At 37.3% G+C, this 18,392-nt stretch overlaps 2 protein-coding genes across 2 annotated transcripts; one reads left to right on the top strand and one right to left on the bottom strand.

Annotated features, from left to right (window-relative positions):
• Positions 1 to 1,211: 1,211 nt before the first annotated feature.
• On the bottom strand, positions 1,212 to 7,557 carry ubqln4 (ubiquilin 4). The gene is made up of 11 exons (XM_079836539.1): positions 7,375 to 7,557; positions 6,667 to 6,818; positions 6,381 to 6,541; positions 5,661 to 5,923; positions 5,410 to 5,568; positions 5,063 to 5,294; positions 4,263 to 4,402; positions 4,091 to 4,174; positions 3,892 to 4,007; positions 3,246 to 3,516; positions 1,212 to 3,160 (listed from the first exon to the last, which is right to left on the bottom strand). Exons 1-11 carry the CDS (start codon positions 7,519 to 7,521, stop codon positions 3,008 to 3,010), a joined length of 1,878 nt encoding a protein of 625 aa, XP_079692665.1. The 5' UTR covers positions 7,522 to 7,557; the 3' UTR covers positions 1,212 to 3,007.
• A 5,811-nt stretch (positions 7,558 to 13,368) lies between these two features.
• LOC307139239 (1-phosphatidylinositol phosphodiesterase-like) lies at positions 13,369 to 16,897 on the top strand (the record flags this gene model as incomplete). Its single annotated transcript, XM_079838128.1, has 2 exons — positions 13,369 to 13,412; positions 15,955 to 16,897. The coding sequence occupies 2 exons, from the start codon at positions 13,369 to 13,371 to the stop codon at positions 16,895 to 16,897; spliced, it is 987 nt and encodes a 328-aa protein (XP_079694254.1).
• Between the last annotated feature and the right edge of the window lie 1,495 nt (positions 16,898 to 18,392).

Genomic DNA, 18,392 nt, shown 5'->3' with positions numbered 1-18,392 from the left:
GGCTTTATTAATGCTGTTCATTGATTCGAGTAAATGTTTTGACATTTGAGTATAAAGTGTTTTAATTCTATAAAATATGGTGTAAAACCGCCAAAGTGCTGCCCTCTTAAGGTTGAACGGTGGCTACTGCAGTTGAATTTTCCTATTGGACGTTGTGGTACATCGTGACGTAGGATGGTACCTCCAACGGCTCTCTATCCGCGCCCCTAGCATGAGCTCACCACGCCCTCAGAAATGTTTCCCCCAATCACACGATGAGAACGGCTTCACTCCAGTATGAACTGTCATATTACATGAAGTAAACATTATGAATGAAACTCACTTGACACTTGCTTTAACATTGTATTGAAGAAAATACGGTTAAATAATGCAGTTGTCAGTACACGTCAGGCTTTTCTTGCGATATTATTGCCGCCCGTCATGTGTACAGATAATTTTCATACATGAGACGCGCTTTCAAACCCTGACACGCAAGTGTTTGCCGCGGACGCAGATAGATTAGGTCAGTTCTCTTGCGCGGCTGCTTCACTAGCATCGTCGGCATCGGGAGTTAACGCAGTTTGAGCAGCGGCTCGCATTGATAAGGCTCCGGGTTTGTGTCTGTTACAGACAATCCACCCTCCTCCACTTCAGGTGAAGGTAGGAGAAATGACCGCTCTGTTGCAAAGCTGGCGTCACTCCAGTCATTCTCCATCTTTGCAACTCGCGAGTCTGACAGCTGTCAGTCAATCCGTCACTGCGGGTCTCAGGTGCACACCCTCCGCTCAGCCCCGCCCTCGGTTCATCCCCTCTGTGTCCGCCGGGCTCTGCCCACTTTTCCAGCATTTTTTGAAAATTGCCAGTGGGTGGAGTTAAGCTCTGAGCAGGGGTTTAGTTACCCTTTAATAAATAAATAAATATATATATATATATATAGTGTTATAAAATCACAAATAATGTCAGTTCTTTTGTCGGTCTGATAAGGATTATACCGTGTTGCTTTGTGCTTTAAAAGTCTAGTTTCTAACGCTGTTTTACTTGCGTGTAAACACATTATATACTTTTAAGACCTCCCAACCTTTGGTCTGGAGTTCCTTTGGGGGGTGAGGGCTTTAGGGTAGAGCTTCAAGTACAGCCTTTAGTTAAAACTGTATGGGTAATATATCAAAAACGGATTTAGCTTCAGAGGTTTGTTGCAAAATCTCGCCCCAATTCATAACCTGTACATTCTTAAACATAAAGGTTATTTATTGCCATCTATGGAGAACCTTTAACATCCACAGAACATTTCCAATGCACTAAAGGTTATTTATTGTGTTGGGGAACTGTATGTTAGATAATTAAAATATTCTTCACACCAAAAAAAAAAAAGAAATGTTTAATGAAATGTTCTTTGTGGAACCCAAAATAGTTCTTCAATGTCATTACCCTTTTGAACCTTTATTTTCAAGAGTGCCTGGTTTCGAGACTCGGACCAATGAATTTCCATAATTTTTAAATAATCTTTTAAAAATAATTTTTATAGTAACTGCACCCACAAAGAACAATTTTTACAGCTTAGCATAACAGAATCTGAATTCACCATAACGTTTCCAATCCCGGAAATCACAATTTGAAAATTCCAGGTTTTCAAAAGGCCAACTTCTCATCATATTGTGTGCCAAAGTACATTACCAAGATGTGTTATTTAAGGTATCCCGCCAAAGCAATCTTAATGCTTAAAGCTTTGTGATAGCAGAAATAAATGCATGTACAATGTATCAAGACGGACAAATGACTTTTGTGTGACCTCCGCTAATTTGACAATTCCTGTAACCCTCAGGTGGTTATTAGAGAATATGATCACGCAATACTTCTAAAATCATTATAAAAGCATTGCAGAGAGTGATTCACATTGAATTGAAGACAAAAATCAGATGTCGGCTTAAAGGAACAACAAAGCCCAATTAATGTTGGTTTCCGCATTGTAATTCAAGTAGAATAAAGAGTGGATTATGGATGTGCAGCAAAAAGAGTCGAACATTTTAATTCACATCAAAACTGTTAGTAGATAGCCGTTGGTTAGCACTGAGAGAAGCTAGCATCACTATCATGCTGTAACCAGTTTTTCTTTTGCCAGAGAAACTTGAGGATGATGGATCCAGTATACAATACAAGTGTGTTCCAGGCACTAGAATACTCCTATGTCAAAGCATAAAGATATGATCAAAACAAATGGCTTTTGCGTTCTCCACGGCTTGTTAAGCTGAGAAATATTTTATTGATGCTTTGTTACAGCCTTACCCAAGACAAGCCTTTACGGTCAATTGAGGTACACTCCTCACAAAAGGCAAACGACTAAAGAGATGACTGAACATCTTTTCCAAATCTCCCCTCCAAAACTCATTCCTTTTTTTCTAAAATAGCTGAAGTGTAAGCAATCAGAGTCAAGGTGTTATAGTGCTCCAACATTTTCATGTCTATTAGATTTCGATTAACACATCAAATGTCAAGGAACGCTCAAATCAACGTCAACTGAGGAAGGTGGAAAGGGAGTAAAGGGTAAGCTCTACATTTCTGCAATAAATACTGGTTTGATCAGGCATGAATTAGGAGAAATAGAGAAATTAAGGAAACCAAGCATTCTCACAGAAGACAAGAATCTCTCTGGCCTCGGAATTCAAGCGGATGGATTTTATTCCCCTAACCACCGAGTAGTGCCTCAGGTGAGCATGATCTAAATGTAAGGAATGGTAACTTAAACTTGGTTCAGCAAATGTAAGCTTTGTCCCATCTTACTAGTGATGAGGGGTTAGTGTGACGTCATTCCACAGCGATTCTGGTTTGGTTTTTTGTTCAAGGAAACAAATTTGAAACCTCTTTGCTTTTGATTCAGAGATCAACTGATCGAAGCAACAAAAAAAAAACAAGAAAAAAAAAACAAGATTGGAGTAATTGGAATTCTGTCTATGTAGGGCTTGTCAGATTTTATGTGATGAAGGACTATGGTTGCTTCTTGTCTCCCTTCGCACGCTCTCAGCTGATGGAATTAAGAAGGCTGGGAGCCGAGCAGTCTTTCGATGGCGGCATTGATGTCGCCCCCGGTGGCGATGAGGGCCTGCAGGTTAGCTTCCCTGTTGATGAAGCCCATGGCACTCAGCTGCTCCAGCTGTTGCTGGAAACGCACTTCTGGAGTCTGAGTCTGCGAAGCAAAAGAAAGTGAGTACAATCAACCACACTAACTTTAAGATGTGTAATTAACAGCAACAACAAAGAAACAAGAGTACCGATCCACTCCCTCCAGCAAACATCTGTAACATCTGTTGCATGAGCTGCTGCTGGGCGGGACTAGCTCCGGCAGCGGGGGTGGGAGCGGGGCCCTGGCCTGAGGGCGGAGGATTCTCAGGAGTCACATTCACACCTGTGGGCAGTGGGGCAGCAGGAATCCCAGTAGGCAACCCAGTAGGCAACCCAGTAGGCAACCCAGTAGGCAACCCAGTAGGCAACCCAGTAGGCAACCCAGTAGGCAACCCCGCAGGCATCCCACCAGGGACCAGACTACAAAGAGACAAGACATTTAATAGGGAAAGAGCAGATATTGACATGGTGCTTGTATAATTGTTGGATCCGACAACTAATTGTTTACATAAACTTGTTTAATAGGCAAACATGCGTGCTGTAATCTGGAGGAAGCTGCATTTACTTGGCGACAAAGCCAAGAGGGAAATTACTTGTAAAAAGAGGATGTGTTCTCCTAGGTTTCTCACGCTGTAGAGAATGAAGTACTAGTGGGCAATCAAAAAAGTATACTTCAAACTATCCTATTAAATATATCAATTTAAAAATCCAATTCAGGGTTTAATTTGGATTATCATTCAAAAATAGTTTCAAAAGAGCATGTTTTTTTATGGTGGTTGACAAATGGAACTGCACCTGGGCATGAGACCAGGGGCTTCGGTTTGAAGGGTTTGCAGTCCTTCCTGGATCTGCATTAGGGCTCGCATGGCTCGAGGATTTGTCATTACAGAAAGGGCTTCTGGGTTCTGCATCTGCAAGCGAGCCAGAAATCAAGTCAGTTAGCACATGAAACCCAAATCCAGTCACATATCCCAAAGACACAAACTGGACACACCTGCTGTAGAAATACAGGAAGCTGCTGTCTCATTTGATCCTGCAGCTGTGGATTTCCCGCAAAGAGAGGGTTGTTCATCAATACCTGAAAAAAAAGAAGGTTTTTTATTAGAACGAGAACAACCATAGCAAATCAAAACTTTTGGAGAACTAGCAATTTATGGTCTTGCTACCTGTGAGGCGACATCAGGATTCTGGGCCAGGGACTGCATCATAGTGCGCATATAAGGAGCAGAAAGCATGTTCTGCATAAGCTGAGGGTTCTCAGAGATCTGTTGCATTAGGCTTTGCATGCCAGGACTGTTGAACATGCCTAACAGTGAACCACACACACACACACACAAAAAGTTTAACATGAAATCAATTCATTTGAGATCCTTTGTAATTCTACACGGCAATGTAAATTTCACCCTTTTATGCAGTATTTGACTAGAATAAATTTGATTTATTATTGCAAAAATATTTTTCTTCTTTCTTTCCTTGAACATCATTCCAGCTTCTATGGCTATGTTCATGGCAAGAGCCAGGTTTAGTTATTCAAAAATAAAACAAAAGAAGTTTAAGATTAATTTCCCTTCTAAAAACCAAATTTGGATTTACTTAAAAACATTTTCACACCGATCAATACAATAAAACAAGTTTCTCAAAGGGGTAGAAGTATTACAGCCCAGCAACATATGTTTAATGGACAGTGGATTCAGACAAGATGAACACTGTAAAAGTGTAATCTTGCATCTTGTGTAAAAGACTTGATCCCAAAATGTAACATTTTTTTTTTTTTTTTCCTACACCAAGATTTATTTCATGTAGTTTGTTGTTTAAACACTCATCCCACTCCAGTAGCCAGTTATTGAAAATAATAATATGTGCACTTAAATTATCTGCTTGCAAATTCTCCGCAACATATCCTCAAACCAATTCATGCAGCTTGCTTTACAGTTAAAAGGCAAATGTTTACATAAAATACTATTACCGTTTCCTAGGCTAGAGGAGCCAATGCCCAGGGGGTTGGACACACTGGGTGTGGTTGAGCTTGTGGTGGAGCTGGTCGTGGTAGCCGTCCCAGAGGTGGTGGTGGTGGCGGCGCCGGTGGTGTCTGGAGGGCCCCAGGGATTTGGTAGGGGCTCTCGGTTTTCTGTCCTGGAGGGCTGTGTTCCGGAGTTCTCACCATTTCCACCCAATGCCGAGAAGGGGTTATTTCCAAACTATTCAAAAGAAGATAATGCAATTCAACATTTACTGTTGTCATATCAAATTAGAGTTAAGACAGTTCAATTCAGTATTGCTATTCAACAATATTTTAGATTACATAAATCTGACCTGTTCACGTGCAGCGCTAAACATGGGCTCTTGAATGTCTGTGTACATCCTCCGAAGAGCATTGTAACCCCCGGGAATACTCTCTAGGTTGCTAAGCGCCCGGTCCTGGTTACGCATCATCTCTTGCATCATAGCTGGGTTCCTTGCCAACTCCATTGTCTTAAAGATCAAAAAAGAGTGTGGTTAAAAATCAATATCAAGCAAAATCAACACGTCCATTTTCACGCTGTAGTACATGACCAATAACGTGCCTGTCTCATGAGCTCTGGGTTGTTAAGCATGTGTGAAATCTCTGGGTTGCGCTCCATTAGTTGCTGCATCTGTGGATTGGCCACTATCATCTGCCTCATCAGGTCAGGGTTGGACATCATGCTCTGCACAAGGGGGTTCTCCATGATCTGAGACAGCATCTCGGGGTTGGACATGAGCTGCCGCTGCATCTGTTGCTGAAGCTCCATGAAGTTGGCAGATCCCATACCGAGATTAGACAGGCCCGACAGGTCACCAAAACCAGCTGAAAACACACAAGGAGAGCCAGAGTATAACAAAAGCAATAAGAAAATGCAGAATTATCTTACAAGTCACAGTGTTCACACTATTATTTGTATGAAATTAACAAAATTAGGGAGGGGTGGTGCATACTGAACAAATACTCTCTCTTGTATGTTGCAAAAAGTGGTACTTTGTATTATTTATGTACTATTACATTTTTGTTTTTTAAATATATTTTTTAAAAAGCTTCAATTTATATCTCAGTTTTAGTGATTTTAGTACCTGAACTTTTTCCAATTTTTCAATCAGCTGCCAATGAAAGATTTCTAATTTTCATTTAAGTTCAAGTTTTACACATTTATATTTGAATTAACACATTTTTAACAGTTTAGTTAACATCAATAGTCACAACACCACAACATTACTGTGGAATTACATTAAAAACCGCCAATGAACACAAATTTAAAAGTATAATTCACCTAGAATATTGGCTGGCTGTGAAGGGGTCGTGGCCGTCCCAATGCCCTGGGGTGTGCCCAGGTTGCCGGCCGGGCTTGGGTTAGCAGTTCCGCCATTGTTGCCCTCTGATGGTCCAGGGCCAGAAGAAGCAGAGGTCTGCGAACTACCACCACCTGAAGTCCTACAAACACAAAACACTCTTAAAAGTGAGCCGTTCAAACTGCATAGGCCTTATCTAACCACACAATATGGCTTTGCATATGAAAATACCGGTTCTGTTGTGAACCTAAAAGCAGGTCGTCTTACTTTTGTGCGGTTTTAATGACCAGGTGAACCGTGAGTCCGTCTTTAATGCCATGCTGACCGAGCGTGTCTCCATCCTTCAGGATCTTCCCGGCAAAAATCAAAACCAACTGGTCTTGCTTCGCCTTGAATCTTTTGGAGATTTCTTCTTTAAACTGTTAAGAGGTCAAAACATGCGGGTTATGATGCTATACATTAGATCAAATCAATACAATCTCACTTCTGGATAACATTAACAGTCCCTTTTATCAAGCCTGAGCTCGTAAACAGCAGCATAAAACAGCAATTCGTCAAATAAACTGGCACAAACATTGCAGCATAGCACCACATCTAAAGGAAAAGTCATTTAACATGCTATTTAGTTTATCCACAACATTTTAAAGTCAAAAATACAAAGCAAAACAGAAAGAGCGCGACCAAAGATGACAGACTAGAACCTTCTACATGAGCAGGCCGTTTCTTTAACGACAACCGCGAGTTAGAAACTCACACTTTACATACGTTATAAAAAACAAAATACAATGAATGAGATGCTCAGAATAACCCTATTTAAGTAATAACAAAAGCGAAAGTCATTCTAAATATCCACTGCGAAGATTTTCGGCTCTGGGTGTTCGTCGTCAATCGTTAGCTCGCCGGCTAAAGCTGCTAGCCGCTGTTGTAACGAACGCCCGGGTGACACAAACAACACGAAATCGCGAAAAAAATCACCTGTGCGACAGATGAATCCTCGGCGATGGCTATTTCTTCTTTATCCTTCGGTGTTTTTACGGTAACCTTAATGATAGTCGCGCTAGCAGCGGCATTTTCTTCAGTGTTCGTCTCCACGGCCGGATCCGTGCCGCTATTCTCCGCCATCTTTACTCTTCTTTTACTTCATTACATCATCGCACCAACAAGCAGCGGGGAAAAGTGCTGCAAACGCCGCCTGTTCCACAGCGCCCTCTGGTGGTGTGGCGTGTCATCGACGTCCCTTTCTGCACTTTAGCAAAAAAAAAAAAAAATATATATATATATATATACATTTTTTTGTGTGTGCGATTTTAACCATATTTTAATCATATTTAAAACTTTTTTTTCATAATTGAAAACATTATACATGGGCATAGAGTATGGAATTCCAAAGCTGCCAATATTAAAAATAAATATATACATATACAAAGAAATGTAAAAAAGCACTAATAAAAAAAAGATATACACAAATATACATAGAAAAGCAATAAATAAATAAATAAAATAATTATTTGTACAGTTATTTCCTTATTATACCCGAGACTACCCAAAGGTTAGTAGACTTCTCGGGTTTCCTGTTATATACATACATATATATATATATATATATATATATATATATATATATATATATATATATATATATATATATATATACATTTATTATTTAATATATATTTATAATTTAATTAAATTTATAATTTAAATAATATTAAAGCTCAGACAACATATTGATCACGTTTATTACTTTTATCAGTGGTTTATCAAATGTAATTTTACAGGAAACCCTTTGAAGTTACATAAACCACTGATAAAAGTGATAAACGTGATAAATATGTTGTCTGAGCTTTAATATCCCAAGCCCCCGAACAAAATAGCCGTTTTTGATTTTTTGGTCATAAATCCATTTTTGAAAGTGTGTAACTAAGGCCCTGTGTGCTCTAGCACCCTGCAGACCCCCCCCCCCCCCCCCCAGGGCCTGAGTTACACACTTTCAAAACTGAATTTATAACCAAAAAAAAATCAAAAAGCGCCTCTGTGAGTATAGGAAGCTTTTCAATTTGGGTAGGCCAAATCCAGGTGGAAATGGTCCCAGAGTAATTTACTGTAAATAAGTTACTTTGTGTAAAACAAATGTCAAAGTGATGCATGTCTCCAGAAAGTATAGAGACTCTGCGTAAATGATGATGTCATTCTGTACAGGGTCCGCAGAGTTTAAGAGGTTAAAACATTTAAATAATAATAATAATACAACTAATTGCAATCCAGTAGCAGAAAACGTATTCAGTAACCATATACAATTTTTAACCGTAATGTGTGTTATAGCTTCTGCATAAAAATGTAGTTGTACACAAGGATCAGTCTTTTATTAAAGGAAAAACAGCTTCAAGAACAATATTTCACCTTAATATTTTGCTCTGGTTTCTATAATTCACTGGTTTCCATTTTTCCCCCATTGATATTATGGTGGCGAGTGACAGTTCAAATTTAATTTCAATAACTGTGGTACCAAACACTGATAAAAGAACATCATAAAACATTATCTGAGCATGTGGCATTTCTGCCTTTTAAATTTTGCATGTTATCACCCGAAGAGCAGGTGTGTGCTTTTATTATGCCGTTTATCATGGAGGGGACCGCAGGCTTTTGAGCATTGACAATGTGACATCCAGTTCAAATAAAAGCTTTAAAGCCATTTCAATTTATGTAGGCTACACTTATTATTATAAATTGATAGGTGGCATTTAAAATATTTTTGTTGTACTGTTTCTGAAAATACCCCATTACGTTGTTATTATTATGGACTTTAAAGCTGCTGTCCGTAACTTTTTTTGTGTTCAAGATTTACAAATATTATATAATGAGAATGTACAACATGAATCCATTTTCCAAACCGCGTTTTTGTCTTACCCTGAATCATTATGGTACACTTATAATAAGTGTTTATATTGGGACTATTTCAGGCCGGTCTGGTAGGAACTGCTGCGGAGGAGCACAGTCCCTGCGTGACTCGCCATAGACATAAACAGAGAGAAGTAGCTCCGGCTGCAGTTCTGTTTATTGACCGCTAGAGCACAAAAAGTTATGGACTGCAGCTTTAAAGGGATAGTTCACCCTGGAATGAAAATAAAGCCATCTTTTACTCACCCTGCTGTTGTTCCAGTGCCCTATGTCCTTCTATCCTTTTTGGACCTCAAAAGCAGATATTTTAAAATAGTCCTGCACGTGCTCCTTCCTATAATGGCAGTGAATAGCGACCAGGCTAAAACATTACAAAAAATTATACAAAAGTATCACACAATGATACAGTGAGACGCGGCCGACATATGGAAAGTGTTCAGGAGGCATACTATAAGGTTTTGCGAGAAAGAAACTGTATTATTCAGCCAAAACACTGAGCTCAGCTGTTACTGAGAGTGAGAGTTCCTGTGAGTAAGTGTGAGCCATCAGCAGGTGCTCACGCCATGTTGTCATGACAACCGGTACACAACATTCACTTCAGGAGGTTTTATTATTAGTATTATTGTATTATTTCTTATCAAATACCTTATAGAAAAGACGAGAGTCGCGTTTGTTTCTATTGAGCTGGATTTCTCAAAATGCTGTGTGTGTGCACGTATGTGTGTTTATCCTGGGTACCATGACAACAGTGCGGGTTATAGTAAGCATGCCTGCTGACGGCTCGCACGCACTCACAGGAACGTGCAAAGAGTAACGGCTGAGCTCAGTATTTTGGCTGAATAATATGGTTTCTTTCTCGCAAAACCTTATGCCTCCTGAACACTTTCCATATGTGGCGCGTGTCTCACTGTATCATTGCGTGATACTTTTGTATATTTTTTGTAATGTTATAGCCTAGGAATGAGCATGTGCAGGACTATTTTTTTTTAATTTCTGCTTTTGAGGTCCGAAAAGGTTAGAAGGACATAGGGCACTGGAACAACAGCAGGGTGACGTCTAAGGGACGCATTATATCTAACCATGAAATATTTTTTCAAAAAGTTTTTATCACAATCATACAAACCAAAAAAGATTTTTAAAAACCAAAAATAAGTAGATCCCCATCATATAATCCCTATCGTTCCCTATAATTTGGCTAACTCATCCTCATCCTCTAACTCTGCACTCTTCCTATTGCCCTTTCCATAAAATATTGCTGTATTCATTTTCTGGAAAGAAGAAATAATTTTGATACTTCGACACATAAACACAACTATACAACAATAAACACAAAGGCCTAGCTGTAATCATATTGTTGATGCTACTATCTTAAAAAATCCCAATGGGGAAATACATCACCTCAATGTAGCGTTGCCATATGGAAACATTGATATTTTCTCAATTTACAGTAAAACTATGATAGACAAAGTTAACTTCTTAAACCCCAAGGACCCTGATAAGGAATGACATTGTCAAGTATATACTTTAAATTGTAAATGTCTGTGGAGGAAACAGCCAAAAGCAGGGGTTTTCAAACTTTATGATGACAAGGACCCCCAAATATGATGATTCTTTATGAGGGACCCCTTTCCTAAAATCCGTCTATTTTTATGCATGAAAAAACTTTTAAACTAGATAAATAGTGTGACATTATAAATATAATATTGTTTCCCAACTTAAATTAACTATACTTAAAGTTGGATGTATAAACCTGAAGAAGAACATTTTCAATAAAAAATTATTTGTTTAAGCAACTTTCACAATAAATGTATATAAGTAGCGTCGGTCCTGCGGGAAGAAAACCGCCTTACAACCCCAGTGAGCGAGATAAAGGGGACTATAGTGAGAGAAACTCACTAAAGATACAAAGCAAACATGGAATTCTGGAAAGTATGTATACTACAAGAAAGTGAAGAGACATTTAGAAATGAAACAGTTAGAATGTTCGGTAGACTTTATCCATTTTTGCTTTATCTTTTTATTCTCTGAAATTTTCTGGGGACCCATTAGAACCTTCTGGAGGACCCCTGGGGGTCCCCGGACCCCAGTTTGAAAGCCCCTGGCCAAAAGTGTCTGCAGGGTGCTAGAGCCCATGCACAGGGCCTGAGTTATACACTTTCAAAAATAAATTTATAACCAAAAACATTTTGGGAGGGGTGGGGGTTTCAGACAACATACACTTAAATGTTTATCACTTTTAGCAGTGTTTTATGTAACTTCAAAGGGTTTCCTGTAAAATGACATATGCAAAACTTTTCAATTTGGGGAGGCCAAATCGCCCCAGCTATGGAGGTTAATTTATGAATAAAAATATCTAATTTCCTTATCAAAGATGATGCAAAAAGAGATGTTTAGAAATGAGGGTTATAGAGCAATTTCTGGAGCACTTCAGGTGTCTTCAGTGTGAGGGTGACTGGGGGAAAGAAAGTTTTGGAGGGACATTCAAATGCCGTTTCTCTTAAAAACAGCACATCATTTGGCTACCTTAAAGCCTGCCCTTTTATTTGCCATAGCGCATAGTTCCTTTTTTTAAATAAAAAGGAAATTAGTTGTTAGTATTTAATTAGTATCTAATTTAATGCCAAAAGCAACCCTTCTCTTACTTTTTTTAAAATTACATTTTATTTGTATTTTGTTAAAAGATTAAATGATCCATTACGCTGTCCTCTTTATTGTTGCTTAGAGATTTTTGCGTTCTTTGGCGTCGGCAGGAAACAGTTTACTTCCGGTGGCCGTTGCGGAACTTGCTGTTCCATCTGCTGATTAAAGTCCCTATACTTCAGGGCTGTTGAATGATTCAATCTGATTGGCTTTTGTCCTTGGTTTGTCCTTTTTCAGCCCAACTTGCGTTGTTTTTAACCCAGCATTTTATGGAAAGCACATAGGCCTATATTCTCAGTAAAATAGTTTAGCAACTTAAACAAACAAGTCCGATCCATGGAGGCCCCACCTCGTAACTTACAGGACTTAAACGATCTGCTGCTAGCATCTTGGTGCCAGATACCACAGCACACCTTCAGGGGTCTAGTGGAGTCCATGCCTCGACGGGTCAGGGCTGTTTTGGCAGCAAAAGGGGGATATATACAGTATACAGTACACTGTATATATGGGAAAAAAACTAAATAGCACAACTACTACAATAAATAAAATAGCTTAAATAAAAACATGGTTGAGCAGACAGTGAGATATAATGAAAAGTGTATGCATAATATGAAAATGTTGACTCTGTTAAGCTAGAACGGAGTGAACTCATTCATCAGATGGAATATGAAACATGCAAAAGATCAAAGATAACAGCCAATGGGATGTCCAAATGTTTGAATAAAATGATCAAGTTCTGATAAGTCCTTTATGCAGAACTATATAAGTATCAGAACCGTGCTCAACAAGTTCAAAGGGGTTTCTGGTTATCCATCTGGAAGTGTGAGTTTTTACTTTTTACATTTAACATTTTACTCTGATGGTAACTCATTCCAATAAATAGATATTTAAAAACAGAGCTAAATATAGCACTTGATGAATTGAGGTGAGTTGGAAAACCAAATTCTGTTAAAAAGAAAAAGGGGTGACTATTCTTATAGTCCACTTTAGACATTCTACTATCAGTACATATAACTATAAGTAACTTTGCCCCTTCATGTCAATAATTCTCATTAGAGTTTTATTGACTGTCTGCTTAATATCTGATAACACTTTAGTTTGATGCTCCTCCAACAGACATTCTATTGCAACACAAGTCAGCTTATTCTCCTAACCCGAACCTAGCAGTCTACTAAAGAGTTAGTTGACATTTAGTTGCAAAGTTACTTATAGTTAGTAGAATGTGGACCATCAAAATAAACCAAAAAAAATAACACACCGGATTTTGGGTCACAATGGGATTAAAGGCAGTGATCACCGCAGCAGAATCTCATGTTTGTTCTTTTTTTGTCATTTGCTTTTTGTTGTCTGTGGAACCATCTAAACTCACTTTTCTGTTTAAACGCTAGTTTGCTAATGTATTGTTTTTTTCTCTGCTAACCACAGGTAAAGATGAAGACAATTACTGGGAAAACTCTGTTTATTCTGATGCTGCTGTAAGTAGGAAAAAATATCAAATAGGAGTCTGCTTCATGATGACTTGTTGAAATCACAGAAGTTAGAAAATTGGTTTGTCTAACAAACAGAAACAGTTTATGAACAAGAACTAAGGTTTGTGTTTTTATTATTAAAGGGAGAGTTCACCAAAAAAAAATCTGTCATCATTTACTCACCCTGAAGTTGCTCCAAACCTGTATGAGTTTCTTTGTTTGATTTTTCATTTTTGGGTGAACTAGAGGGTGAAGTCAGCTAAAATGGGCCATGTTTTGGTAAATTCATACCATCAAATAAGCTATGCATGATATCTAATGATATTTTTATACATTGCCATTGGTCTCTTAAACATTTATATACATTTTAAATGTGAAAAAAGTATAATTGTTTTAAAATTATGAGAGTTAGAGTATAAGCAGGTACCTTCTTGAACCACGGCATAACATTCAGGTAAAATGGGCCAATATAAAAAGAAAACAACACAGGTCATTTCGACTGAAATCATTTTAGTTTTAACAGTAAAGTGGCACTGTTGTCTTTAGTGTGCCACAACAACACCATAAATCGATTTCATTAAACAGAAAGTTGAACGAATATTTCATTAAAAAAATCCAACTAAAAATGAATTGATCATGTTGTATAGGTTTGTGTTTCTGTGCATTGGTGTCTTTTGTGTGCATGCATGCTTGTCAAATATTTGTCAAACATTTTGTTAAAGATTAAAATATCTTTGACAAAAAAACTAAACAAAAAATCTGTGTAAAAGTGTGTGTGTGTATGCGGCCCATTTTAGCTGAAAACGGTGGCCCATTTTAGCTTAACCAGCCAATTCTACCACACTTTTCACAAAAAAATTATTTTTAAATTAAACTTTTTATTTTTATTTTATAGAGCATGTCAAAACATTGTTCATAAACCTTTGCTTTGTTGGTAAGCTTATAATTGCTTTAGTACTCTTATTAATGATGGATGAAATGTATGCAGGCTCACTTATCTTACTATTTCTCTGACAAGCTTCAACACTCTGCTCTGCCCAACATAAAAAACTCAGACCAATCAAAAATATTGTTACATGTCAACAAGTGTTGGCTGTCAAAATTAAGAGATGTGATGCTAAAATCTTATTTTGCCTGTTTTACCTGCATGATAGCCCATTTTAGCTGACTTGACCCCTATCCCTTTAGTATAGGGTACAACGGGGCTAAAGGCTCCACAGGGTAAAAGGCTCCTTTGATTTTATTTTCCTCTAAACCACTAGATGGCACAAAAACCTGCCTCAGCACTTTCCAAAACAACGGCTTTTCAAGATGCACGTGGAAATTTGTCTGATTTTTTAGGTGATTAGGCAGCAGCGCAAAGTTGATTCAGCGCTCATTTGATCTAATATTTGATGTTTTTAAAAATGTTGAAGATTTAAGTAGCAAATAAGAATCGCTGAAAATTATTTCATATTTTGAAACGAAGGTCTTGTTAATGTTTGTCAGTTTTGTTCAAGGTAATTAAAGCAACAGTTTTTCAATAACGGAAGAATATGTAAAAGTATTGTATTTGGGGTAAAAGGCACCATATTTAGCATGATAAAAAACAGCTGGCTGACTTTTCCAGTTGTTGACATGACATGGTTAGATTCAGATTGTAAATATCATATATCAAGTTGAGATAATCACCATATTTATAATGAAACTATCATATTTAAAAATGTGATATTAATCATATAATAAAATAAAATGTATTGTTACTTAGGCTATATAAATCTATATTAAATTATTATGGGATCTCAATGCTTTCAGAATCTTTACTTTTTTAAATAAATTTGTTTCTATATTTCAACATATTTTGATGACAGCATATTTATTGATCAAAAATGAATTATTTTATTGATCAAAATAAACAGAAAATAGTTCAAACTTTGCTAAAGTGGTTATTTTGAACAAGTATTAACTTAGACATTATTAAAAACATTATTTTAGCTAAAGTATTTGTATCAATACTTAAAAAAAAGTAAAAAAAAAGCCCCCCTCGACACCCCATAGATCTTTAAATAAAATAAACCACTTTTATGATTTATTTTCACGCAAAATCTGTTGCTCCATAAATGTTCAATACAAACATATATTTTTCTGCATATCATACATTATAGGAGTAGTGAAAAGCACATTTTTCTTAAGGTGTGTCTTTAGCCCCGTTGTACCCTATATAGGCTACATGAATATTTAGTCTAAGAAACGCACTTTCGAATGTAAAAACGTTTGGGTTCTTCTTTAATCTTTACCAAACACTGATAAAAGAACACCATAAAATATTATTTCTGTCACATTCAAATGCCTTTTAATTGCAGGCGTCTCTGTCTTATTTTTTGCACGTTATCACCTGAAGAACAACGGAGGGTCAGTCTATCATGGCAGGGACTGAATATGTTGGACCATTGTTGCTTACAAAAATGAATTTGAGCCTGAAAAAGGTTTTAATAGTTTTTGTGCAGTTTAATAATGATCCTTTTTACCATGGGCATTGTTAACTTGATAATTGGGTTTTGTTCCACAGACTGCTCAAGAGTAGTGTTCAATCAGGAGGAAAAGAAGGAGAAATAGATGAACTACAACAAACAGAAGAAAGTGAAGATTCTGTCATTCGGATTCAGGAATCTGAAGAATGCAAAGACAAAAAACAAACATTTAATGGATGCAAGACAGAGCCACCTGACACTAATACAAATTGGATGAAAACTCTGAATGATGAAAAGTTAATCTCTGACATCACTATTCCTGGTACCCATGACTCCTTGGCTCGTCATGGAGGACCATTTGCAGAATGTCAGGCATGGTCACTAGAGGACCAGTTAAAGGCCGGGATACGCTACTTCGACTTGAGAGTGTCTGGCATTGGATTAATAATTATGCATGGGCCGACGATCCAATGGATATCATTATCAAAAGTTCTCAGAACAATCAGGGAATTTTTAACTGATTTCAAAGATGAGGTAGTGCTTGTCAGAATTAAGCCCGTTAAACTTAAAGAGGGAAGTGTTCCGAATTTAGTTAAAAACTTGATTACAAATGCGGAAGATATCTGGGATCAGTCAACAATTCCGACGATTGGTGAAGTAAGAGGAAAGATCGTTTTTGTTCAGAAAGACAGCTTTAAGCTGGGCATTCCTTTGTCTGAAACTGACGAAAAAGGAGACTATAAAGTAACTAAAGTTACAGTCAAAGAGGAAAAGATTCAAAAGCATCTGGAAAAAGCTGCTGAGAACTGTAGAACAGGTGCTGGTCCGAGTCTGATCTACTCAAGTGGCACGAGCTTAGGTACATATAAGAGGTTTTGTTTATTGCCAAAATCATTGGCAGAGGAAATCAATCCTTGGTTGTATGATCATCTTGCAACGGAATTTGAAAAGAATCCCAAGCCTTGTTTTGGGATCATAGCCATGGACTTTCCAGGCTTTAACTTGATTCAAATGATCATCAAATTCAATACGCCTACCTAAGATTTTTCAGTTAGTGGGTTTATCAAGAAATTAATGTTCTCGTTGCTTTCATCAGATAATTGGGATTTTTTTTAATGGGCAAATGATATAATCAATATTTCATGTGTGTTATGTTATTTCACTAATATAAGAATTCTTTGTTGTCTTATTTAGAACAACATTAGTATGAGTAAATGATGACAAAAAATATATTTTTGGGTGAACTCCAAAAAACAATTAGGCATGGGCAAAACATCTCAACAAGTTTAATTGATGATTCATTATTTTCACCAATTTTCACCAAATAGAAATATTTAATAAATAATTAATTAAATATGAAATAAACAACAAGCTGGAAATAATACACCTGTAATGTCCAATAATTTATAAACACACATTTGCTGCATGGAAAATGGCATACAATGTCAATTACTGATCGGTGTGTCGTTGAAACACATTCTCAACTGTCTGATGTGGTGTATGATCATTGTTTCTGAACTAAATAAAGCATTGCAATCCCTGGCTCATTAGCTTCTTGATGAAGACGACAAAGTCAACATGAAATCATAATTAATTACTTTTTAAAAACATGCTCTTGGTATTAGCTTCCATCACTTTATCTATTAAAACATGAATGAAAACTGCATATATGTAATACTTGGAGCATACATTTTTTTACAATCGCTATGACAATTTTTTCAATACTTTTAACAAATTTCTTAAACTCTTAACGCAGTTAGCACAGCATCTGTCTGTGTAGGCTATACAATTAACACATTTATTGTTGCTTTTACACAAAATGCATACAGTTAACACAAATTTAAAATGCTTTAACTTCTTATACACACAAGCTCAACCAACACCAATGAACAGCTGTATATATTGAGAATTGAAACACAAATATATCCCCTGTATTTTATGCCCACTGCTACTGATAAACAGCTGATTGAATTTGTGCAAATATATAAATCACAGCTGATTCCCATCTAGGAATTGTTCAGGTGTTGATGTTCTTTCACATGACCATATGGTATACAGTAAAAGAGGACATCTTTGGGCTGATCTTGTGTGAAAAGGGAACAATATAGAGCAACACAAAGAAAGTCAGAAAAAGGCCTGCATGAGGGAGAGGAAGACGAGTACCAGGGCAAGGGAGAGGAATGCCTGGACAAGGGCAAGGTAGGGATTGAGGAGTTAGAATGCATGGTGGTGCTCAAAGAAGGGCCAGAATTAGGGTAACTGATGAAATAAGAGCTACTATCATAGACCATGTCATAAACCACAGGCTATCACACAGAGAGGCTGGTGAATGAGTACAGCCAAATCTCAGAATTATCCATTATCCAGAATTTTCGAGGAAAACGGTTTCTGTATAAGGGCTTCTCCTACTGCAAAGTGTAAATACTTTTACCATATATTACAGTGACTGTATGCCTCTGGTCCTTAACTGTATTTTGTGTCTATCTAAGGATTCAACATCTACCTCTCTCAGGGGGCAGAGGAAAGCTCCCAAATG

The sequence above is a fragment of the Gobio gobio genome (genome assembly GCF_949357685.1).
Source record: "Gobio gobio genome assembly, chromosome: 15".
NCBI classification, from domain to species: domain Eukaryota; kingdom Metazoa; phylum Chordata; class Actinopteri; order Cypriniformes; family Gobionidae; genus Gobio; species Gobio gobio.
This window is presented reverse-complemented; position numbering and strand designations above follow the sequence as displayed.